Source organism: Equus przewalskii, chromosome 2, assembly GCF_037783145.1.
Source record: "Equus przewalskii isolate Varuska chromosome 2, EquPr2, whole genome shotgun sequence".
NCBI classification, from domain to species: domain Eukaryota; kingdom Metazoa; phylum Chordata; class Mammalia; order Perissodactyla; family Equidae; genus Equus; species Equus przewalskii.
This window is the reverse complement of record NC_091832.1, coordinates 44,613,442-44,637,349: the sequence shown is the minus strand read 5'-3', so window position 1 is coordinate 44,637,349 and position 23,908 is coordinate 44,613,442. Positions and strand designations below refer to the sequence as shown.

General features: G+C 55.8%; 1 protein-coding gene across 29 annotated transcripts in view; it reads right to left on the bottom strand.

Moving 5' to 3' along the window:
• Positions 1-1,022: 1,022 nt before the first annotated feature.
• NPHP4 (nephrocystin 4) overlaps positions 1,023-23,908 on the bottom strand; it is a 129,080-nt gene continuing 106,194 nt past the window's right edge. For 28 of the 29 annotated variants that reach the window (XM_070611030.1, XM_070611032.1, XM_070611033.1 and 25 more), the window contains 12 exons: positions 21,645-21,770; positions 18,721-18,932; positions 14,289-14,515; positions 13,870-14,056; positions 12,437-12,520; positions 5,950-6,106; positions 5,353-5,438; positions 4,722-4,807; positions 3,422-3,593; positions 2,552-2,731; positions 2,120-2,263; positions 1,023-1,563 (listed from right to left, as the gene is read on the bottom strand). In XM_070611030.1, coding sequence (XP_070467131.1) covers positions 1,423-1,563; positions 2,120-2,263; positions 2,552-2,731; positions 3,422-3,593; positions 4,722-4,807; positions 5,353-5,438; positions 5,950-6,106; positions 12,437-12,520; positions 13,870-14,056; positions 14,289-14,515; positions 18,721-18,932; positions 21,645-21,770 — 1,802 coding nt within the window. In that variant the 3' untranslated portion in view covers positions 1,023-1,422. Of the gene's footprint in view, positions 1,564-2,119; positions 2,264-2,551; positions 2,732-3,421; positions 3,594-4,721; positions 4,866-5,352; positions 5,439-5,949; positions 6,107-12,436; positions 12,521-13,869; positions 14,057-14,288; positions 14,516-18,720; positions 18,933-21,644; positions 21,771-23,908 lie in introns of all 29 variants that reach the window. The other variant, XR_011537610.1, reaches the window with a different exon arrangement.

Sequence of the window (23,908 nt, the reverse complement as noted above, 5' to 3'; positions counted from 1 at the left end):
GTGCCGGAGCCACACAAGTGACTTTTCAAAGCGCTGCCAGTCCAGGAGGGTCTTTCTGTCTAGGGTAGGACAGCGCCTCAGGTGTGAGAGCGCAGAGCGAGGTCTGGGGAGCGTTCTCGGCGCAGGGTGCCCCGACGATGCGCCCAGCCCGTGGAGAGCAGGGCATGTGGGCCGCAGTCCTCCCCCCAGCCACCGACATCCTGACCTCCTGCCTGGAGCCTCTCGGGGCAGAAGGAGGCTCCCACTGCAGATGGCAGGAGGGAGCAGGTTTTAGGGAGGGGTAATCTCTATCAAGAGCCCCCAGTGCGCCCATGTTTTACGGGGTGTAAAGATGCTCCAGGGGCACAAAGACCATCTCCCTTCACCCACGGCATCAGCCATCCCCACAGAGGCCACCCTTCCCCCTCACCCCACTGTGTCTATCCCCTGACATTCTCTCCACTCGCCCACCACGTCCCCCTGTGGCCAGCAACGTTGTGGCCAAGACTGCTGCTCGTCCCCCAAGGCCTGCTCAGCGATCCACACCCCAAGTCACCCAGACACACAACCACCTGAAAGAAGGCGGACATTTCCCAGACCCCCTGGAGCTGGGTGCGGCCATGTGACTAGGTTCTAGCCAATGGGACTGTGGTGGGCAGAATGATGCCCCCCAGGTGTCCCAGTCCTGACCTCTGGCACCTGGGACTCTGTGACCTGACAGGGGAAAGGGGACTGAGGCTGGGATTGGATGAAGGATCTGGAGACGGAGTGCTTCTCCTGGATTTTCCAGGTGGCCACAGTGTCATCACAAGGATCCTTCCGAGAGGGAGGTGGGGGCAGAGTCAGAGAAGGAGATGTGACAAAGAAGCAGAGGTCAGAGTCGCCCCCTCCCCCAGGTCAGCCTGAGCAGACTCTCCCGGAGGCCACAGGCCACCTGACTGTCCCTCAGCCACGGTGTCCTCAAGGGAAAACCAAGCTTCTGCTGTAGACGGAAAACCCCTGACAGTGGTGAAAACAGTAGAAAACACTCAAGGAAACTGTCAAAGAGAAAATATATAGAAGTTTAATGTTTCACATATAACTTTAAAAAAAGATACGAAATAATACCAGTACAAAATATAGCAAATAACATATTTGTACAAAATCCAGTAAGAAAACATAATTTTATCAGTTAAGATGATTCATAAAATACACTTTGCTAAAAGGAAATCAAAGCGCTGCAGACAGTGACAGTCTCCTGCGTGAAACGGGCTCGTGCACCCGCGGCTGCCTTCCCGCCTGAGGACGGTTGGTGCCGCAGCAGCTTGACTGCACTCAGGCACCGCAAACGGTCGGGGGCACGGTGATCCCGTCCTGCCTCGGCCAAGTTCACGGGTCAGCGGGCAGGTGAGCTGAGGGGAGAAGGGTCGACAGCCGCAGGGGGCCTCGCGGGGCCGGGCGCCCCTACTGATACACGACCTTCACGCAGAACGTCTCCTCGTTCTTGTCTTCGTGGTCGTTGATGTAAATCAGAACCTCCTCCTCCCCGGCTCTCTGACTGGGCGCAAACCGCAGGCCGATCGTGTAGGTCTCTCCTCCTGCAACCTGGAAACAAGCATCAACATCCTAGCAACCCCCGGGCGCTCATCTGTCTTCCAGAAACTTGTATGTACGCACACCTGTATTTTGGCAGCACAGCGGATCACGTGGCTGAGACTTTACTCCCAAGCTCCGGCCTTCAGCGCCGGGGAGGGCAGCCTGGCAGCGCCGAGCCTTGCAGACTCCAGCACACTCATGTTCTGGACTGAACCTCCTGTGTCACTGTGAAACCCGACATGCTACGCCCCACGCCCTCGGGGGACGCTTCCCAACCGAAGACACCCCCACTGACCAACGGTCTGCGCCTGCTGCACCTCCCTAAAACATTCACCGAGGACGCAGGGCAAACGTCCCGGACAGTTCTGGGTAAAACTATCGAGAAACCACGGACGGTGGGTCACCAGCCGCCCCATAACCGTGCCTAGAACCCAGAGCGGAGGCGCGACGCTCGCCCCCCTGGACTTCTTGACGGAACTGCTCCTAACTGCCTGTTGACCCCACCTCCGGTGCCACGCCTCGAGGCCGCGCCCCGTGCCCAGGCGCGCACAGCACCGGCCCGCACCTGGAAGGAGTCCTCCTTGAACTGCAGCAGCTCAGGGTGGTCGCTGTGCAGGTGGTAGGTCCTGCGGGAGGGGTAGGGGTTGGTGTAGGTGATCCGCTTGTTGGCGCCCTTCCCATCCCCGGCAGCCAGCGTGATCTCAAAGGCCTGTGGGGGGAGGGGAGGGCAGGACTCGGCTGTGGGCTCCTTCTCCCGGCACTTCCGGAGCCTGCTCTGCACTGGGGCCCCCAGACACTGGACATCTCCGGAAATATGACAGACGAGCCCTCTGAGCTCCCAACTGAGGGGGCTCACAGGACAGAGGGAACCCCCCACCCAATCCCAGAGCCACAGAGGATGGAGGAGGAAACGCCAGCCTGAATCCAGGCAGGCCTGGGTCATGGGACCAGGTGACACACCCGTACCATGTGGCCTGCGCACACCACCCCTCCAGACCTTAGAAATAAGCGGCGTGCGGCAGGAGAGGCAGACGAGCCACGAGGCCACCAGCTGGTGGTAGTCCACGTCGACCAGGTTGAGGTGGACGAACCGGCTGCCCGCCCGGCAGGGCCTCACACTCACGTGCAGGTCCTGCACCCCATGAGGTGGCAGCACGAAGACACCTTTGGGATCCGTCTTCAAGGACAACAGAAAGAAGCAGGTTGGGACACAGCCTCTTACACGGTGCACACGAGGGGCTTCCTGGGCACCTGCAGCCCAGTGGACCGAGAGAATCCTAAGGGCTCCCCCGTTGTTTGGGGGTGACAGCCTGTTCTGGGGGGGCCACATGGCCTGCGCGAGGTCAGAGGGGCCCAAGTGAAAATGCAGATCTGACGCCAGACCCCACCTTGCCATCAGTGCCAGCACCACGGCGTGTCACAGTCTGTGCTGGACAAGTCCCCCTCTCACATGGCAACGGTCCCCTAAGTGCCAGAGCTGCCTCAGCAGCGGGCGTTCACCAGGCTCGGAGCCTGGCTCCCTGGCAGGGAGTCTGCATTGCCCTCATTATCCAGACGTCCAATTGTGGCAGCACGAATTCCAGAGTTACTATTAATATTTACCTTCCAATAATTCTAAAAATTGGCCTTCAGAGCTTTATATGTCACTCATCCCATGACGGCATAGCTAATAAAGGCAATCTGAATGAAGACTCTGCCAGAGTATCTTAATCTTGAAGTGCTCGAAGGCTGTCCTTGGGACCAACCCCTGAGCTGCAGCTCAATTTCCAGCATCCTGCCCCACCGCGTCCAGTCCGTCCCAAGGGTGGGGTGAGGACAGAGAGGCCTGAGAACACCTCAGTGACCAACAGCCCCCAGAAAGCCATACCGTCAGCTCCTGGGGGTGCGAAGTGAAAGCTCTCACGTTCCTAACTGCCTGTGTACCCCGAAGGACAAGGGACAGGCGGGTCCGCTGGCCTGTGACACAGGAGACGTCCACGCGCTGCAGGGAGTGGAGGTGGACCTGCCATATCTGGATGGGCGTCGCCAGCCAGCGATCCCTGAACGAGACAGAAGCCACGTGCAGCACTGGTGAGGACAGCGGCACCAACTGTGAGGGAGAAGCCGGGAGCCGGGAGGATGGGGTGCCCAGGAAGCAGGCCTGGGGCACAGCTGCTGTCACCCTGCACAGCTACCTCCCCCACTAACCAGAGGACTCTCAGGCGGGGCTGTGGCTTATACGTGGCCTTGACTGCACGGGGCCACCTCGGGTGAGTGACAATGTGGGCCTTGGCCAGATATGCAACCTCTGCCAGCTGAAACCCCAAACTCCAAACCGGGTCTGAGGCAAAGCTTGTGGGCTGCACGGGATGGGAGAGAACGTGGGTTTAGATGTGGCACAGGCCTGGGCGCAGAAGCCCCACTTGGGCCGCCCAGTGCCCTCGGACGCCAGCTCTGAGCTGTGCAGTGGGCCAGTGATGCTCCCCAGGGGGTCGTTGCGAGGACTCCACTCTGCCGCGTCCACACAGCCCGTGAGGCGCACTGAAAGCAAGTGTTTGCCCCGCCCTGGGAGGCTGTACAAAATGTGCCAGTTTTCAAGAGTTCAAAGGGCTGGGAGATACGACTTGTGAGGAAAAGGTCAGGGACGGGCGTCACTTCAGCCGGTGAGAGGTGAAGGGGCGGTTTATAGACAGTCTTCAGCGTCAGAGGTAAGACCTCCGTCTCCCCTGGGGGGCCTCTGCTTAGCTGCCCTCAGACTCGATGACAAGGGTGCCCAGTCAGTCCCGGGCACTCGTGAAGGGCAGAAGCTGCCCAAGTTTCTCTCCTCGTAGGCTGGAGCGCGTCCCTCAGGCTGTTGGTGCAGCCTGAGCAGAGGGAGCCCTCTGCAAGGCCCTAGAGTCTCACCTCACCCAGCGAGAGCCCACCTCTCCCACCACGAGTTTACAAAGAACCCACTGACCCCGCAGCCCCCCAGCAGCGCCCTCGCAGGCCCCTGGCCCCCTGGCAGCCCCCCCACAGCCCACAGTAGCCCCCCCACAGGCTGCAGCAGCCCCCGCAGCACCCCCCACGCAGCCCCCCACAGCCCCCCAGCAGCGCCCCCATGCAGCCCCCGGCAGCCCTCCCACAGCCCGCAGCCCACTTCCCCCTCGGCTCCCCCGACCCCAGACGGCAGGGGTTCGCACACTCACGCATAAATGGTGACAAAGAAATCCTTGCTCTCTGGGCTTGGCCCGCTAGCGACCTTCAGGAACACGTCCCGCGGCTCCCCGGGGCCCTGCCAGACAGCGGGGCACGTCATGCAAACACCACCGTCCCCATTTGGCCCCTGGCCCCTAAGTCCACAGAAGCAAAACCAGGCGTGAACCGGGCTCCCTCCCCCTCAACACATTTTTCATTTCCTGTACTACTCAGAACTCCCTATTTTTTTCACTATAAAAGAGAGAAAACCATTAACTTCTTAATTTTATATTAAGTTCAACCGTTAAATTCTGCAGGAGATTTCTCCACTTTCCTAACCAGTCATAATACAATTACGGCCGTTATTCTTTACACAATGGCAATTAATAAGCGCCATAATTACCACTCACTTTACCTCACGCCTCTTTTCAATCTTAATTCAGACAATCAAGGAACTGATCTGCTTGCAGGAAAAATGAAAACTCATTCATAAAGCTCTCACAAGGGTGTCAAAACAGCCCTCTGGCACCTTAGAGAGAAAGCATTTCCCCAGACACACAGCGAAGGGGCAGCCGGAGACACGGGCGCCGACGGCCATGCCCTGCTGGGAAGGTGGCCCGAGGTGGGGCTGAGAGAGCTCACCACATCCTGGGTCTCACAGACGACGTTCGGGTCGCTGCAGCGGACGTGGATTGGGGGGTCCTCGCCGGGCCTGCCCACGGGCGCGCCTGGAGAGAGGAGAGCAAGACAAACGTCTTTGCCGGACAGGCCTGGGCGTCATAGGAGCTTAACAGACGCCCGGCGGGAGGTGATGCCCCTGCCCAGCACACGCCCGCATGGACCCGCGCTCCTGCTCTAGCCGCCTCCTCGGGGATTAAGGCAAAAGGAGAAACGCAAATGCCACAGAGCACGTGCCAGAGGAAAAAGACCTCGTTCTGTTCCAAAGGGCACAGACAGACCATCAGTGAGTCAGCAGGTGGAGGGAGCGAGTGTCCCTGGGCCTAACCCTGGGCTGTGGATGTGAGGAGGGTGGAATCAGCTGGCCAAGGTCACACTTGTCCTCTCAGAGGAGGTTGAGAGGGCAGCCATTTCAAACAATAAAGGCAGGTGGCAGAATTTACAGATGTGTCACATGTTGTTGGAGGAAGAGCATGACAGGGCAATGCCACTTGTCACCCTTGGGGAAAAGCTTTTTCCCATCTGTTGAACCCGCCAGCCTCAGGGTCAGACGGGACCTGCCTGGAAGTGTGTGCCAGGGCGGCAGGCGGATAGCCTTCTTCAGGAAGGTGAGCTCCGGGTGGTAGAAGCGGAAGACCTGGTCCACGACATGGGGCTGGGGCTCCACCGTCAGGCAGAGCACGGCGATGGGCTTGCCGCCGCTCGCCCGGAACAAGACCTGTCGAGAGAGCAGACAGGGCTGGCATCAGAGCCGGCACAACGGCTCGCGGGCAGCCGTGTGTGCGGCGCCTCCTTCCACAGATAGGGACAGGGGTCTCCTGGGGTCCACTCACCCCATGAGGGGGAAGGACAGGCATCGTCAGAAGCGGGAACAGACCATTCAGCAGCAGGTGCCCAAATCAAGGGGACGACACCCAACAAAGGGTTCACATGCGGACATGCTCCTCTCACTCGTGTACCACACCTCCTGTGGCTGCTATTTCTTATAAGTAAAGCACATGCCAAGGATGCCAGCGAAGAGGTTTCCAGGCCCAAAGTCAAACGCTACTGCAGCCATAATTCCACCTTCCTACACGCCTGCTGTGTGTGTGCTGGGAAGTCATTCCAGAAGGATCTGGACCAGGTCCTCATGGGTTGTAACAGAGCACATTAGCATGAGCTCTTTGATTCCAGACCATAAAAGGAGGCTGAGCCCAAACCCAAAGGGCTAGAAATAGAAACTTCCTTTTTCAAAAAAAGTTACTAAAAAACTTACTTGTCCAAAAGAGGTCCTAATTTGGACAACTGATAGAACAGGTACCTTTATTCCATGACTCAGTCTGGCCCAGTGAGCTCTGTAGGCCCAGGAATGAGGGGGTACACAGAGCCTGACCTCTGAGACCAGGCAACCTTTCCACCTCGACGCCAAACTCCAGCCACCAGACAAACCTTCCACGTGGGAGGGACATTCCTCTACTTCGGTACGTTTTACTAAGGAATCTTTTACATGTGCATACACGCAGGAACACAGAGGTAAAAATAAGCTGAAGTCACAACTTCAGACAGCCCCCCTGAACTCACGTCCCCGCCTGCAAGGGGCAAGCCGTCGATGCCGCCCAGCTCTCTGTGCCCCCAGCCCCGCCCGCCCCGCCCGAGGAAGTCGCCCTCCTGAACTCTGTGGTCGCTGTCCCTGGCTGTCTTCGCTGTCTTCCCACCTTGGATCTTTGAGCAACACTGTGTTTGGTGTGGCCTTTTTGGAGCTGCACGTGGGAGCTGTTCCAGTGCAGGTCTGTTTCCACACCTGCTGTGTGCTCATCGACCTCGTGTTCCGGCTGGGAGAGAGGCTCCCTCAACCATGGCCCTGTTCCCGTCATCTGGGCCCTGACACGTGTCAGTCAGAATCCCACCGCTCTGCCGAGACTCCGATTCTAAAATGACCGTTCATTTAGCTGTTGTGCCCGTTATGAACAGGGCTCTATCCCACGCCCGCCCTGCACTGCTCTCAGGACGGGGCCCCTGCAGACCACGTTTCTCTCCACCAGCCGCTCCTGGAAGTTCTGACCACAGGGCAAGGGCAGGCTCAGGCATGAAGCGGGGCCGTCCCGCCTGTCTGCTGCCCTCCTGTCGGCCACCCCGGCAGCCCGGCCTTGTCCCAGCAGCTGCAGCTCCTCCCACGGCAGGACGTGGATCCACATGTCAGCACCGCAGACCCAGCCTCACGGCTCCCCAGCAGGACGCTGCCAGCGGCCATTGCCCCTCCTCGGAGGCCTGGGTCATTACTTCCAGCTTCGTCCCTTTGTTCCTGGCACTAAGAGTGGCAGATAGTTGCTTCCTGCCGTCTCTACCTCCTTGAAACAAAGTTCTGGTTTCACTCTTCCAGTGGCCTGGTTAACAACGTTATACCTAGTTGTAATGCTTCATCCTAAGTTCTCTCTGTTAAAAAACCTGTGTTGGGGACAGCCCGGTGGTGCAGCGGTTAAGTTCACACTCTGCTTTGGCAGCCCAGAGTTTGCAGGTTCGGATCTCGGGCGGGAACCTATGCACCCCTCATCAAGCCATGCTGTGGCGGTGTCCCACACAAAAAACAGAGGAAGGCAGGCACAGATGCTAGCTCAGGGACAACCTTCCTCAGCAAAAACAAAAGCTGCATGGTCTCTGCCTCCTCAGCGCCCTGATCAGCTGTCTTCCCGGGGCTACTCAGCGGGGGCTGGAGGAAGGACAGGCTGCAGCCAGCCCACTGTGGTTACAAAACACACTTCTTTCTCTATAGTGCACTGACTTAAAATGAGTCATCAGATTAAAGAAAAAAGAGTCTTACAGACGCAAGTGTCCAAAGTCCTGATGACTGCCCACCGCCCCCTGCTCTATTTTCTCCACAGCACGACCACCACCCACGTCACATTTCCTGTATTGCCACGGTTGGTCCCCCACAGGACGGAAGCTGTGAGGGTGGCCATTTGGCTGCCTGTTTCCTGTGGCCGAGGGTCCAGGAAGCTGAGTGGGCAGCAGGACGTGAGGACCCAGGAAAGCCGTCTGGACCAGAAACCCAAGGAACCTGTGAGCTGGGAAACCCACTGGGCTGAACCTTTTTCCAAAACTGAGAGCGGCACAGTGGCAACACCCATGGAGATCCTGCCTTTGGAGAATCTGCAAATAAAACTGGAAGACTCAGGCCCAACTTTTATATCCTCTCCAGTTTTTAGGACGCTTAGAAGTTCTACAAGAGTTGGCAACATTTGTACAGGTGAGTAAAAGCTTTAAAAATGGCCAATCGGTGAAAAGTTAGCCAGCCCCTTGGGAGAGGCATTTAGCAAAATTGTATGTGTATAAGCTATTTGTTGCCACACTGTTTGTAACAGGAAAAGGTGAGAACTCAAAAGTCCAGCAACAGGGCACTGGTCGATAAGCGACGACGTCCACACGTGGACCCTGATCTGAGAGTGAACGAGGATGAGGAAGTGGTCTCAGGACCACACTCGTGCCCTGCACTTGCACACATGTGCATACACACACACACAACACAGGACAGAATGGGGGGTGGCAGCAAAGGAAGCAGGATCTTCCTGAATATATCCAATTTTACAGTTTGATTTTGGACTTATGTAAATGCTTTTAGTTAGTTAAAAAACTAAGATCAAAAAGGAAAATGAGGGGTCGGCCTTGTGGTGTGGTGGTTAAGTTCACACGCTCCGCTTCGGCAGCCTGGGGTTAACTGGTTCGGATCCTGGGCACAGACCTACACACCCCTCACCAAGCCATGCTGTGGCGGCATCCCACACAGAAGAACGAGAAGGACTTACCACTAGGATATACAACTATGTACTGGGGATTTGGGGAGGGGAAAAAAGAGGAAGATTGACAACAGATGTTAGCTCAGGGCCATTCTTCCTCAAAAAAAGTGTCTTTAAAAAAAAAAGAAAGAAAAACGAATGAAAGATCTCTATATATTGAACAAACTGAAACAATCAAATAAGCAAATCTAGCTGTGTATCAAGTTGGTGATGCAACTACTCAGGGCAAAAGGATTTGACCAGTGTGGTTGGCAGCTGGTTGCCTACAGGGGAGCTGAGCAACTGGTAAAGAGACTGAAGATAGCACAAGCCAGGTTCCTCACTCACAGAAATGGGAATTACAAACATGGGACAGGGCAACTGGAACAAACCCTGCGAGGCTGCTCTGGCGCTGGAAGCACGGGTGTGAATTCACGGCCTTCAAAATGTATGGAAAGGTGCAGACGTTTGTGCACAGACATATGTACACACAGACACACACTCTTTAGTGCTCTCTGCTAAGAGGGACGAGAAGCCCAACCCCCAGACTTTGGTTTCTAAATACCATCCTCCACTAAAAGGAACCTTAGATAACGGCTGATTCCAGAAATGGAGCAGGGAAAGCACAAGATGACTCTGGAACACCTTATTTGCCATGCAGTAAGGAAGTGCTCAAAGAATGACAGGGCCATGTCAAAAGGACACAGGAGCCAGCTTGAGTGGCTGCCTCTGGTGAGTCAGGGACAATATGAGCAGCAAAGCAAATGGTGACAGTAAAAAATCATAACCCATTGAAAAAAAAGAATTCACGGTCCAGAAGGGTACAAAAAATAAATAAATGAATGGGATGAAGCTAAAGCTCTACCTTACTTAGAATGCCAACTAATGCGTGTAGAAGGAATGATGGAATGTGAAAACAGCCGACAGGCAACCACCATGCTGACTCACTCCGGCAAGAACCGCCAGGGGACAGCAAACCTAGAGGGCAAGCGTTTGATGGGCAGGGCATTTACATCATCTAAGAGTATCTCCTGACAAAATACTTATTCATTACTTTCTAATTATCAGCTATAAAATACTCCTTAATTAACTTTATGGTGAAGAAGCCTGGGAGACACCATCCTAACGAATTAAAAAAGCTAACATCACTGGCAACAGAACAAATCAACATCGCACCCCTCCCAATAAGAGGTTCTGAGAAGAACACAGCAAAACATCCGTGCTATTCCTGCCCTACAGGCCTAACCTGAACCTGATCATGAGCAACTCAGACAAACCCCAACTGACGGACACCGTGCAAGGTAACTTGGCTTTACACATCCAAAGACCAAGGCTGTGAGAGGCAAGGAAAGCTCGGGGCTGGGGGGGGTGGGGGGGGGGGGGTGGTCCCAGACTACAGAGAGGAGCACCAAACACCGCGTGAAGCTGGCAGGTAGGTCAGTGATCCAAGACCGGGATATCTGGTCAGGTGCAGACGGGGTCTGTGACGAGACCTATCGGTGTCCAGGTCCTGATTTTCATGACTCTGCTGTGGTTATGCAAAAGAGTGTCCTGATTTTCAGGACATACAAGCTCTAAGTTTCATGGAGCAATGGGGCATTATGTCGATAACTTGTTCTCAAATTGTTCAGACAAAAAATGGGTAAACACAGACAGAGTGATGAGGCAAAGCTAAGGCATCAACGGTGGGCAGATCTGGGGAGATAATATATGGGAGTTCTTGCCCTATTCTTGTAACTTTTCTGTAAGTTTGAGATGACTGCAAAATAAAAAGCTAAAAAGAAAAAGGCCCAGGAGCTAACTTGAAAGGGATGGCAGTGGCCGGAAAGAGGGGGCAGTTACATCATCCAACACCTGCCGTGGACAATAGAGCAAATACAAAATTGCGAGTTCATAACAAGACTCCAAAACACTGACCGTCTCTGAAGGTCACTAGGCCACAACTCAATATTTGAAAACCTGATAACAGAAAGGGAAAAAAATCCAAGACTATCCTGACTTTCTGGTATAAAGTATATTTCAGAGTAACCAAACTGCTGCTGGGCAGGGTTCTTGTTCATAGAAGGATCGCAGCTAATAAGTCGAGGAAGAAAGGGGGGAGCAGAACTGCACTGCTTCCTCCCTGATGGAATAAGGAGTGAGGGCAACACATACCGCCACCGTGGACCACCAGCCACTGCAGCCTCTGCCCGGGACGTGGTGGTCAGCCTATGCGCAGCGACCCCAGCGACAGAGCCCCAAGGACAGCGGGCCCTGACCCCAACAAACCAACTGTGAAAAGACGAGTGGGCGTGGCCTGGACCTCAGGTGACGCTGAGATTTGCTGCTAATCTGGGGCAGTGACAATGGCACGCGCTGGTTAAAGAAAGGCCGCATCGGTTAGACACACACTGCAGTAATCATGGGTAAACTCAAAAGAATTCTGGGGTTCGCCTTCAAACTCCAGTCATGTAAGGAAAATTGTATTAGCTCTTGGATTCGATCTATAGCCCTACATAAAGAGCTGACCCCTTCCTTAGACAGAGGCAAAGCTGTGGCCCCATGTTTAAACAAAATCAAGCAAATTTTCACTGGTGATGGGGCCATGGGCACAGGGCTGCCACCTGGAGAGACTCTGCAGTCGGGAGCCAGTTCCTCATCTGGGGCTGCACCGAAATCTGTTCTCGGTGGCAGGGGCAGGAGGCGAAGGTCTTGTTGTTTTTGTTTTTACTTTCAACCTACTAAAGAAGGCATATGTCTACAAAAAAGCTTCAGAAATTCCTATCACCTGACAGTGTCCCAAGCTCCTCCCGAGGACAGTCGACGGCAGGCAGGCTGTGGGTCAGTCCACCTTGCAAGCTTGCCGTCCCCTAGAGCGTTCGTGAGGATTAGGTCTCACTTCCAGGAAGTAACCTCCACGCGTCACACTGATTTCACATGACACGGGAATGCCGTGGAGCAGGGTCGGAAGAGCGAGGCTAACTGAGCGTGGTGGCCTCGTGCTGTGACAGCTGGCCTCGCACCCAGAGCGCCCAAGGACTGCACAGCAGAGAGTTGCCAAGGAGATGTTTCCACACCAGACACCCACTCAGCGGGCCTACCAGCATCTGGCTGAAGCTGTCACTGCCCTGTTAGGACATGAAAAGCTCACCTCCAAGGGCCCCGCCCCCACCCCTCCCGTCCAGGAGGCCCAGGCCCCAGAGGCGCAGGAACAGAGGAGCTCATGAACACTTCACTCCGTCTGCTCAGAGGACACGGCTCATGATGCAAGACCTCAGGAACATCCGGGCCCCAACGTCTGTTGTCTTCTGCCCCCTTACCTTGGCATGTTTAGTGGGCATCGTGCTGGACTTCAAAGGCGATTCAGCATCTGCGCCCTTCTCAGACCTCAGCTCAGCAGACACCTGTGAGAAACCAATCAGCACAGCAGGTCACAAGATGCAGTCCTTGGGGACAGGCACTTCCTTCTCCTGGAGGAACAGCTGCCACCCTGGGCCAGGGCTCCCGCGTCTCATCTACTCTCACAGGAACCCTCGGGGCGGCTACGGTTATTTACCAGCCTCAGTGCCCCACAGAGGAAGCAGAAGCTGCAGTCAGCCGTGAAGGGCGGACCGACAGGGGAACCCAGCTGTGCCTGAAGCCAAAGGCCCACCATCCTCACCACATCCTTTCCACCTCTCATCCCAAAAGCTCATCCAAAGATGCGCATGGAAATCTGTGAGCCTCTAGGAATCCCTCAGGCCCGTTTAAGGGATGCTCAGTACCCCTAGGACTGACCTCAAAAGGTCAAATAAATGAACACACACCCTGCACCCTGCCCCATCACACACGCCACACACATACAACCCACACCCCTGCACCCTCCCCCATCACACACGCCACACACGCACAACCCACACACCCTGCACCCTCCCCCATCACACATGCCACACACACACAACCCACACACCCTACACCCTCCCCCATCACACATGCCACACACACACAACCCACATACCCTGCACCCTCCCCCATCACACATGCCACACACCCACAACCCACACGCACAACCCACACACCCTGCACCCTCCCCCATCACACACGCCACACACACACAACCCACACCCCCACACCCTCCCCCATCACACATGCCACACACATACAACCCACACGCACAATCCACACACCCTGCACCCTCCCCCATCACACATGCCACACACGCACAACCCACACACCCTACACCCTCCCCCATCACACGTCACACACACACAACCCACACGCACAACCCACACACCCTGCACCCTCCCCCATCACACACGCCACACACGCACAACCCACATCCCTTACACGACATCTCGGTCTCTGCGTTGACGCAGAGGAGCGGACACTCCAGGAAGAGGTGGACGAACAGCATTAACCAGGGAGTATGACATGCTGGGAAGTTTCAACCCGTTACCTCTTCTGAGGTTTAAGAAAGGTTCTTTCACCAGTTTAGCAAAGAGAGCTCAGAGGGATGGTCTAGCCTTTCCCGAGGCCCACCACTTAGGCAGGAAAAGTGAAGCGCCTGGGGCTGCCGCACGCAGCACAGGTGCCAGAGCGCATGGGAGGAACAGGGGGAGCAGGCAATGGCCAAAGGCTAACCGCCTACAACAGCACAGGACGGACACGGGCAAACGGTTAGAGGGCTCCCAATTTCCCAACAGTAGCTAGCCAAATGGGATCTCCCCGTATGCCTGCTGACAAGCCCATCTGGCGTTGGAATGGCCTTCCCCACCTGCGAGGAGGCTGGCTGGCCCACGGAAAAGGTCTGGTATTTGAAGGGGATGTGGGCGGTCTCCCTGGGGCGCAGGAAGAGCTGGGGGGCGAGGCCACCCTGCAGGTGGAACATGTCCTCCTCCACCGGCGTGTGCAGGTTGGCGGCCTCTTTGAAGTATCTCCACTCCTGACTGTCCAGGATGAGGCTGGAGTGGGGGGAGACACGATGCTGAGGAAAAGCTCCTCCTGCTAAGTACCCTGCAGGGACATGCCCCCCACCCACTCAGAGCTGGCTGTCCACAGAGGACGTGGGCGAAAGCCAGAATCAGCAGGACCCACAAAGGACGAAATCAGCTTAGCTTTCAGGCAGAGCTCAGAGTCGCCCCACCTGACCCCGCTGCGACTGCGGGCTGAGGAGCGGCCGCCTCGTGCTCCCACCTGAGCTCAGGGTTGTCCATCTCGATGGTCACTGTGTGCTGCATGTTGTGGGGGTTCCTAAGAGCAAACTCGAAGAACTCGGCAGTGCCCAGCGTAGCATAGAGCGTGTGCCATGTGGTGATAGACAGGCTCAGCGCGCTGGTGATGCTCTCGGCCTTCGTGCGCTCCCGGTAGGCGGCGATGACCTGCAGGTCGCGCATGTGCTGTGCACGGACGCTCTGCTGAGCCTGCGGGACATAAGGGCCTGACCCAAAGCCACAGTCCTGGGGTACACACTCCTTCTCGAGGGCTGTTTTCTAGCTACCTTCCCCCTACCTCCCCAAACACCAAATTTCTTCCGGAATCAGCACCACCCCCTTCCTCAGCTCGTGGGTTGGGTGGAACTGGACCACCTCCAGCTGCAGACAGAGAACGGGGCACGCCTGTCCCTCCCCGCGCAGGACCACGGGAGCACTCCTGGCTTCTCTCTGTGCCACAGGTCATCTATCCAGGTGGAGCCAGGGTCTGCTTTGCATGCTCCCAAGAGACTATAACCACCAACTACCAGAAACTCTCCCCACAGCCGTAAGGCTGGTACCTGGGCACAGTGGGGAACTAAAAACAGAGGTTTCAAATAAAAGAGAAAAGAATGGCCTCAAAACTAAGACAGACGACCTGGTCACTGGCCAGGTCCCCAGTGTGGCAGCAGGAATCCTGTCTGCGAGCAGAGTCCGGGGAGGGGATGCGTCCGGACCTAACTGATCTCAGGCTGGGTCAGGGTCCAGCCAAGTGACACGCAGCCTTGGTAGGGCTCAGCCATGAGTCCTCTGTCCATCTCCTTCTTCAGATGCCCCGAGATTCAATGGGCGTGGCCACCTGGATGTGTTCTCGAGGCTGGAGATTGGCTTATTTTTCTTGTGTGCCTTATATCAAACAGAGAGGTCCACTGGAGGCTGCTTTGCAAGATCTAAAACCCAGAAGGGGCCACCACCATGCAGGGGAGTCAGCCAGGCCCAGCTTTGAGGACCTTCAAGCACTGAGGAGGCCCAGACATCAGAAGGCAGGGGCCGACTGAATGGCTTTGGACTTGAACTCAAAAGGTAAGGACTAAATTTGATTTCTGACTTAAATTCCTTTGGATATTGACTTTCCAGTACCCCAAACCATGACCTTTCCCTAGCAAGGGGATTGAAGCTGAGCCTTTAATTTCCCCGTGGGAATCTGAAAATGGGAGGGTGGTCATGCTCACATCTGAGGCCTCCCTATGTGGGCATTTTATAATTAGAGCCTCTCAATGGAGTGGAACCTCTGACGGACTGCGCTGGACATGGCCAGACGTAATTTAAGATAAGAAACAGAACAGAGAGTGGCTTTTCAACCTTGCGTTGAGACAGGGCATAGTTCTGACCCGCCCCCCCACGTTGAGAGGACAGAATCTATACTGCTCACCAGCACAGCAGCCCCAGGACAATACACTGAGGGCTCTAGGACAGAGGCCACGTGAAAATGGACCCAAGACTGGCCCGTTAGATTGACTGCAGGGGGCGGGCCACGGTGACAGCCACTCCTAGGTTTACCATAAACCAGACGGTTCAAAGCAACGAGTAGAGACAGCGTGACCCTGGGTCATGAGAAGGATGACCCCTGGCCATCTCCCTCCACACCCCAGAGGAAGCTGTGAGCCTGACACCCCTGGCCTCCCTCCCCCCAACGCCGTCCACCCCATAGTAGATGGGAGACTTATCTGATAGAAAGTTCGAGAGCATGAACCAGGCAGGCATAGCCCTGCCCTCCCTCTCCTCTTCCTTTTGGGATCCACCTGCCTGAAGACACCATCAGGCGCTCACATTGCTCTCGGCCAGGTGGTAAGGTGTGTAAGAAGGACCCCACTGGTGGAGCCGCCTGCCGCTGTCTGGCATCATCCTGACTGGGTGACTGTCAGCAAGTCCAGGCTCGGTACTAGGAACACCCTGCCTACAGATCCAAGCCAATTCTCCAGTGTGAGCTTTGCCAATAACGAGAGTCATCAGTAAAGCAGATGTGATATTTTGGTCTCTCTCTGCCACACTCCTGTCTTATTTCCTAATCAAGCCAGAACCCAGGCAGACAAGGCCGATGGCACTTACTGGATCTCTGAGACCCCACCAGGCAGCCAATCCCACTGCAGGCCCAGGAACCGCTTCAAGGATGAGCACGCCACCCATTCAGAGCAGGGAGACCCATCAGCCTTTGCTGGAAGTTCTGGAAAGTAAAGCTCTCTCTTCCGAGGCACCCGGAATGGGATGACAACATGGAACACGGGACTAGTGCCACCAATCTGCTACCCTGAGGGGGGATCCTGGGTGGCACGTCACTTTAGGTTGCACACAGAAGGCAGAGGGGAGAGGTGCAGGGCTGGTCCCTGGTGATACCGCCTGAGCTACAGATGCAGCCGCAAGTCAGCACTGCCTGGGACTATACTGTCACTGCGGCCACAGACTGAATGGTCACCCGATCAGTGCCAGGCTCGGGGCCTTGGGACATCACTCAAATGCAGGCTGGCTGGCCTGGAATGCAGGCTGAGGGCCCTGGGACACGGCTGCTGCACGGACAGGTATGTGCGGGCATTAACCCAGTCCCAACCACATAGGAAGATAACCTGCCAGCCCTTCTGCCCAGGCCCAGGTCCACAGAGAAGGTGCTCAGAACAAGGCCTTTCCGTTGCCTAGGGCTTCACCCCTGCACAGTGGCTGATGCTGACCGACAGCAGTCACTGGGGCCAGCCACTGTCCTGGGCACTGGACCCATTAACCCAAGTGACCCTCTCGAGGAGGCCTGTGACTGTCCCAAGACACAGGGAGGACTCCAATGCAGGCATCTGGCCCACACTCTGTGCTCCTGGCCCTCAAGCCAGACCAGCTCCCCCAAGAAGCCCAAGACACTCAGCCTCCCTCGAGTCTCTCACTGTTGGAAACAGAGAGCTGCACACCGGGCTGTTCTTTCCTCCCAAGGCATGATCTCAGTGCCTGGGACTTCACCACGATCCACAAAAGGGTCCAAGGATTGGCCCTCAGCCTAACAGCTGCTCTGGTTTCAACTCTCTTCCAAAGGACTTGCTGACTTCACAGCATGCTCATCCCTTCCTCAAAAGAAGGTTGTGAAAGCTCTAGAAGGGATAGAAACTACTTCACATTTGATAAATCAAGTTACTTTCACCTCAAAATTCTCCAGGGCTACAAACCCAGGAAATCATTAGAATTTAGTGGAAATTATCTGTGCATTGAGAAATCCAGTTCTTCCAAAGGCACGGCTGTGTTCAAAATGAGGGTTCTAAGCTGCCGATTTCTCTATCAGAGCACATCAAATAAGAGAAAAACTAGCAAACTAATCATAGTAACAACATTAACACCACCACTGGCAGCTGTCCCTGAGGACAAGCCGTGTGCCAGGCCACCGCTCTGAAGCAGAGACACGGGCGTCCACAGGTGCCGCTGCCCGGCTGAGGCAGGTGAGGGGCCCCACTCCGAGGCTGCGCTGCCAGGAGGGAGGGAAGTGGCCGCAGTGCACCGCAGCCGGGGAGGAGGCCCATCTGATGCCAGCCCCACCAGCTGGCCCCCCTTTGGTTCACTGTCACAGCAAAGACTCTGCCCCACTCTGCCACCACCCCACTCGTCCTGCTGGCTCAGTCTGTGCCTCTACCCGTGTCCTCTCTCGTGTCCTCTCACTGTGCTCTACTCCTCTCCTAGTTGGACTGAAGAGTCTTTCGCTTGTTGACTTCTCTCGCCTCCCTCCCTACAGTCCACCTGAGGGTGAGAGCCCTTCCTATCGGTGTGACACACCAGGGGCCACACACAGTCAGGTGGAGTGGGGAGCTGCTGACTGTGTTTACTTAGCCCTGGAGAAGGGATGTCGTCTATTCAGACACCTGCCGGCCTTAATGTAAAGGGCCATCTCAGAAGATCTTTCTCAAGGCCCCTGCGGCTTCTTTATTCTATAAACTCATAAGGTACAACTACTCTCTCCTCCCATTTCTTAGTTGCAAAATATTACAGGGTCTTATTTAGATTTTTAGTTAAAGAGGGAATTTTTGGTCAGAATGATTACTTGACACCCCATGACATAGAAGTCATTCACAGCTCTGCTCCTCAAACCTGGGGAGAGATCAGAATTCCCTGCAGAGCCTTCTTAAAAACCCAGACTCCAGGGACCCTGCCAAACTGACTAGAAACAGAATCTCCACGGGTGGAGCCCAAGTCGGCTTTTACCAAAAGATCCCCAGGTAATTCTGACTTGAAAACTTCCCTTGGTGGCTGAAAAGTTACGTTCTCTTACATTCTGCAGGTAGAATTCGGGAGGAAGAGAGAGAACCACGCAGGAGGAGAGGAGAGACAGGGCACAAGGCGCCTTTGTTCCCAGTGACTCCTGGTCCCACAGAAATGTCCCCAGGAAAGCACGCTCTGGACAAAGCCCTCACCGCCACGCTGGTCCTCGGGCCACCGAGCTCTGCTCCGGACTCCTGTAGGCGCACGGACCTCATCCGCTCCAGCTTGCGCCTGCGGACGGCGTCCCCCTCGCGGCCAGCACCCCGGGGCCCCTTGTGCCCCTGCTGAGTGTGGGTGAACAGCAGGGCGGCCAGCTCACTGTCCACGTCAGCCAGCTTCTGCGCTTGGACCACATTTTTCACCGCTGGGAGGTTCAAAGAGGGAACGAGAGGTTAGAGGGTAGAGTTTACGTTCATCAACAGAACCAGCAACAACCTCCCGAACCACGGTATCCAGCGAGGGAACTCAGTGCATGCCCGCTCTCTTCTGCATATTCTAGGATGTTGATGAAGACAGTAATTATATAACCCGGTCTCCACTGCGGCCCTCCTTTTACCAGCCTCTCAAATAAAAGGAATTCTGATCTTGGCCCCTAGACACAAATTTACTAATATACCACTAGCTGATTTTGCAGGGAAGAAAAAGGTCAGCGCTCCAGAAGGTCAGCTCAAGCTCTCAGATTCTCAAGGGCCCGCTGACACCCTCACCCAGGACTGCCAGCCCCTGCACACAGGCAGCCCCTCCAGTGAGCACCTCCCAACGCCCAGCACCACTCCGAGCTCTCAGTCACAGTGTCCCGCTGGGTCCTCAAACCGGGTCTGGGTGGGAATGACATGAGTCCTGAGCTCAGATAAGGAATCCGGGGCTCTGATGAGTTGCACCCCCTGGCCTGAGGCCCCCGGCTGGTCAGGCCAGGCTTGGCTTCCAAGCTCACGCCCTCCACTCTGTGCCCTGCTGCCTCTGGATGGCCTGGCCTCCCAGGGCACCGTCTCCTTCAGGGGGCTCTACTCAAACCCTGGATACACAGGAAAGCCGAGCATCAGACAAACAGAAGCCAAAATAAGCCAGACACCGGCAGGTAGAAGAGTTACATTTTCTTTTTTCCGTCAGTGACTATGCTGGTGACAAAGCCACACATGGCACACGCCATGTCACAAGGTGACATGAGATTCCTGGACATTCACTCAACTCAGCACAGGTAGGCAGGTGAAAGAGAACACCCCAACATAGCCCTGGGGCCCTTCCTGACTCCCAGCACCACCAGAAGCCACAGGAAATAAACCCCTCCTGGTCCCCACTCCCTGTCATCACACATCTCCAGCCTCCTACTGAAGCCCTCCACGCAATGGGAAAGCGATTTTCTCCCCTACTTGCCCACCCCTTCCTCCGTCACCAGTAAACAAGTCTACTTCCAGGTTCCTTACCACCACTCTATTTTAAAGCCATTTAATTGCTTTTCAGATGCCACGTGATGGCTTAGATGTCTTATGGCCCCAGGAGCATCACATCCCTGGGACACGGCATGCAGGGAGGGGAGATCCAGCCTGGACTGGGTTCCAGTGGTCCGAGGCCCACAGCCCTGAGCGGAGGGACGAGGGCAGGAGACCAGCAAGGCCGGGGTTAATCAACGAGCTCACATGTTGAGAGTGCATCACACTACAGGAGCCTCTCCCTGTCCCAGTGAAACCAGAAGTGAAGTTCCAGAGTGACCGTGCAGGCGGCCTGCAAGCCAGGGGGCACTTTTAAAAATTCTGCACAACCTCCTCCTTCCAGAGCCTTGCCCAGTGGGACAGACGTGGGCTCCCTGATAGAGGCCGCGTCCTCTGATTTCGATCAGAACAGAGACTGGAGAACTGATGACTCTAGAGGCTCTCAACGCTCTCAACCAACCCTCACGGCTCACAACTCCCTGCACCGCCCAGGGGAGCCCCCGACCTGCTGGGCCCGGGGCCGTGGATTTCACCAATATTCTCAGCCTCTGTTCCTGGAGTGTGGGAACTCCTCACTCCACGGTACCTGCTCTCCATCCATTCTCCTGGGGGCCAGAGGGACCCGCTGGGGATGGAGAAGCAGTGGCCCCAGAGCAGGAAATCCAGATTCTAGTCCAAGTTCAACACCCTTAACCACAACGACCAGCTAAGTCATCTGAGCTCTCTTTGCCTTGGATGCTTCAACATTAAAATGAGGAAGCTGGCCCAGAGCAGACCCTCCGCCTGCCTGGATCATGGACCCCTCTGATCATCTGAACATACAGGGCCCCCTCTCCCTAGAATGTATGAGGACCCACAAAGTTTTGGCTGGAGTTTCAGGGCACTCGTGGGATCCTGGAGGCCTTCCAAGATGGAACCAGAGGCCCCCCCAGTCCTAACCAGCCACAGCTCTGGGACTCCCTCCTGGAGCAGAGGTTCAAGGCCAACAAAGTGAGAGGACGGTCAACACTCGGTTCACGTAAGATGACCTGCAGCACTGGGGGATGCTACTTAAAGAGCAGCTCTCACTTCTCAGTCCAACAAGTATCTGATATTCAGCTCTGTGGGTCATTTTAAAGGGATAGAAAAACTTCAGAACTTCCCTGCTGTGAAAAATATTTTCACCAAGCCCAGGTCTTTACTTCCCAAGCTTTGCAATTGGCTACTCTTCCTCTTCTCAACATGGTGAGTTTCAAATTAGTTTTTGTAAGTCAGTCTATATTCATCCTTACCTTTTCTTCATTTCCTCTTCCCCTGCAGATGAGCAGCTAACCAAAAACAAACGCTACTCATAGGAGTATAGTTTCTCTACGAAATAACACAGGCAGCTTCACAAGCCCCGTCAAGGGAGAGATGGGTTTGATGAACACGGTCAGTCGACATGGCCTGGAGGTCCACTGAGGCAGGGCACTGACAGCCACCGCTCTGCCCCCAGATGCAAAGGGGTGTGGATACCAGCACACAGGCTCACACGTGCACGTGTGCACACACTCAGGCACACCCACACACATACACACAGCCTTCTGCTCCTCGCTCCACCCCTCCCCTACGCCAGTCCCGCACACGTACCACCCGCCACCCTCAGGTCCAACGCTCTCTCCACTCACGTCTTGGGCCCCCACGCATGAGGAGGCTGCCTCCCTCGAAACGGCTGGCTCCGTCATTGGAGATGACCCGGGACCTGGAAGGTGGCAGCAAGCTGCAATCTCTCACTCTCTGTTCACACAAGCGACCTAAATTTAAAACACCCGGCATAAGATATTGATACCAAAAAGAGTCTGATGAAATGCATCAGCACACCCTCTAAGGAGTTCCGGCTTTCAAATGGCCCATCCACACCCCCTGACCTGCTAAGATCCCCAATTCCACTCTTGGTTCTGAATTTGTTTTGAAATTGAGAGAGGATGGGAGGAGCTTGTTTTTCTCTGAACTCTTCCTTCTCTATGTTCCTATTCTCTTCCATCTGAGCATCTCTGCTTTCCCACGATGAATTAAAAACAAAAGCTCGGACGCTCAGAGTGTGCTTGCACATGGACTCTCACTTCTCGGTCTCGGGAGCTGCCCCAAGCAGCCCGGTGACGTGCATGGTTCGCAAACTCTAACATCAGCCTTTCGAAAGTCACATTGTTCAAGGCAGTCCTTCGTGCACTTCTGTAAACATCTGACTCCAAAAACACTCGAAGTAAAAGAGCCTCTGCAAACTAGAACCTTCTGGAGCTGTTTTCATCTGGAAGCCTTCGGAGATAGCGACCCTGCTTCAGAGGGAGGGACACGTGCCCAGAAGCCCAGCACAGCATCACACTTCCCTCCAGCTGAACTCGCCAGCATGGGAGAGTCCCAGGGGATGAGACTGTTTGCACGCAGAAACGCTTCTCCCGGGAGGATGGACTCCTGCCCTCGGAACACGCCACCTCTGCGTGGACGTGGCTCCCACCTTCGGGAGGCCACGTGCAGCCAATTAAGTTACGTTCCAAAATGAACCATGCGAGCTCCAAACACAAACCGCTGGTGCTGCTGACGTCCTCGGTTCCAGCAAGACGGTGTTGAACACACGCAGGTGTGGGGTGCCTGGCGGTCTTCCTGGGAGCTGTGAGAAGTAGAACCCCTTCTGGGGGCCCATTTCCCACCTCTCTGCAACCACTCCCTCCCGGCCTCCGCTCTGCCCTGGGGAGGAGGACAGTGACTTCCCTGCTCAGCCCCACCCTCCTCGGCCTGTCTCCAGGTCTACCTGCTGCTCTGGGCCTCACGACAAGCTCTGCGCCTGCAGGAGGCTGCTGTCTTCAAGGGAGGTCAGGTGGTCTCTGTGCTGCTCCACATGAGAGCCACCCCCTCCAGGCCCCAGAAAGTTAGAGAACCCAAAGATGTTGGTGGGACAGCAGACCGTCCCCCAAGACTGGTAGGACAAAAGCCCTGATCTAGGCTGGGAAAGGCGAGATCCAGAAATGATAGACAGACTGAAACCACCTCTGATCAAATCAAGAAGCGATTCACTTGATATGGTCTGAAGGTTGGAGACACAGCCGCGAACAGAGCCTCCCCCCCGAGAACTTCCATTCCCATTTTCAAATCCCTTTGGTCTTGAGTGTTTTCTGGGAATCAGCTCGTGCTGGCCTTCCTCCAGCCTTCCCGCGACGGAGCCTCTCTGGGTTATCTGCTCTGCCGTCCTGCTCACAGCTCAGAAAGCAGCCCTGGCCAACGCTGCCATTTTAGCCGTCTTCCACACCTCCCTCAGGGAGACCACCACGCCAGGGAGCCTCCCTGAGGCAGCTTCCTCAGCTCAGGGAGGGGCAGCATGGGGTCAAGCCACTGGCCCTCAAAGGCTGAGAAACAGTTCTGCAGCCCAGGCTCTGCTGTGGGCATTCACGCCATCATCACTGGACGCCAGACAGCACGGCTGCCTCCTCCCCGGCCAGTGAGCTCCTCACTTCCTCCTTCTGCTGAGGCCAGCGACAACCCATGCCAGGACTCCTCCTAGGCAGCTTCCACGCCAGCCCCGTCCAGCAGGCACGCCCTCTCCTCCTGCTGTTCCTTGCGTGCCACCTCGGTGTCAGTCTCGTGATGTGAAACAGACAGCGGCGGTGACCCCCCCCCCCCCCACACACACACAGAAGGGCTGCACGCCACCCTGTGAGGTCCTGCTTCTCCTCACCGCCTCACTCAAGCGTCGGCCATGGCGCTGCCACCTTCAGGCTCAGATCTTGCGGACATCTACGCTACCACTCCTGTCCCTCCCTCTGGTCCTGCTTCTTGAGAACAGGCATCTGGAGTCAGAATTGCTCTGGAGAGAAGCTCCAGGACCCCCTCCGCCATGCCCACTCGCCGTCCGCCTACAGCTGCCTCCACACTCTTCCCAGGGGTCGTCCATCTTCCC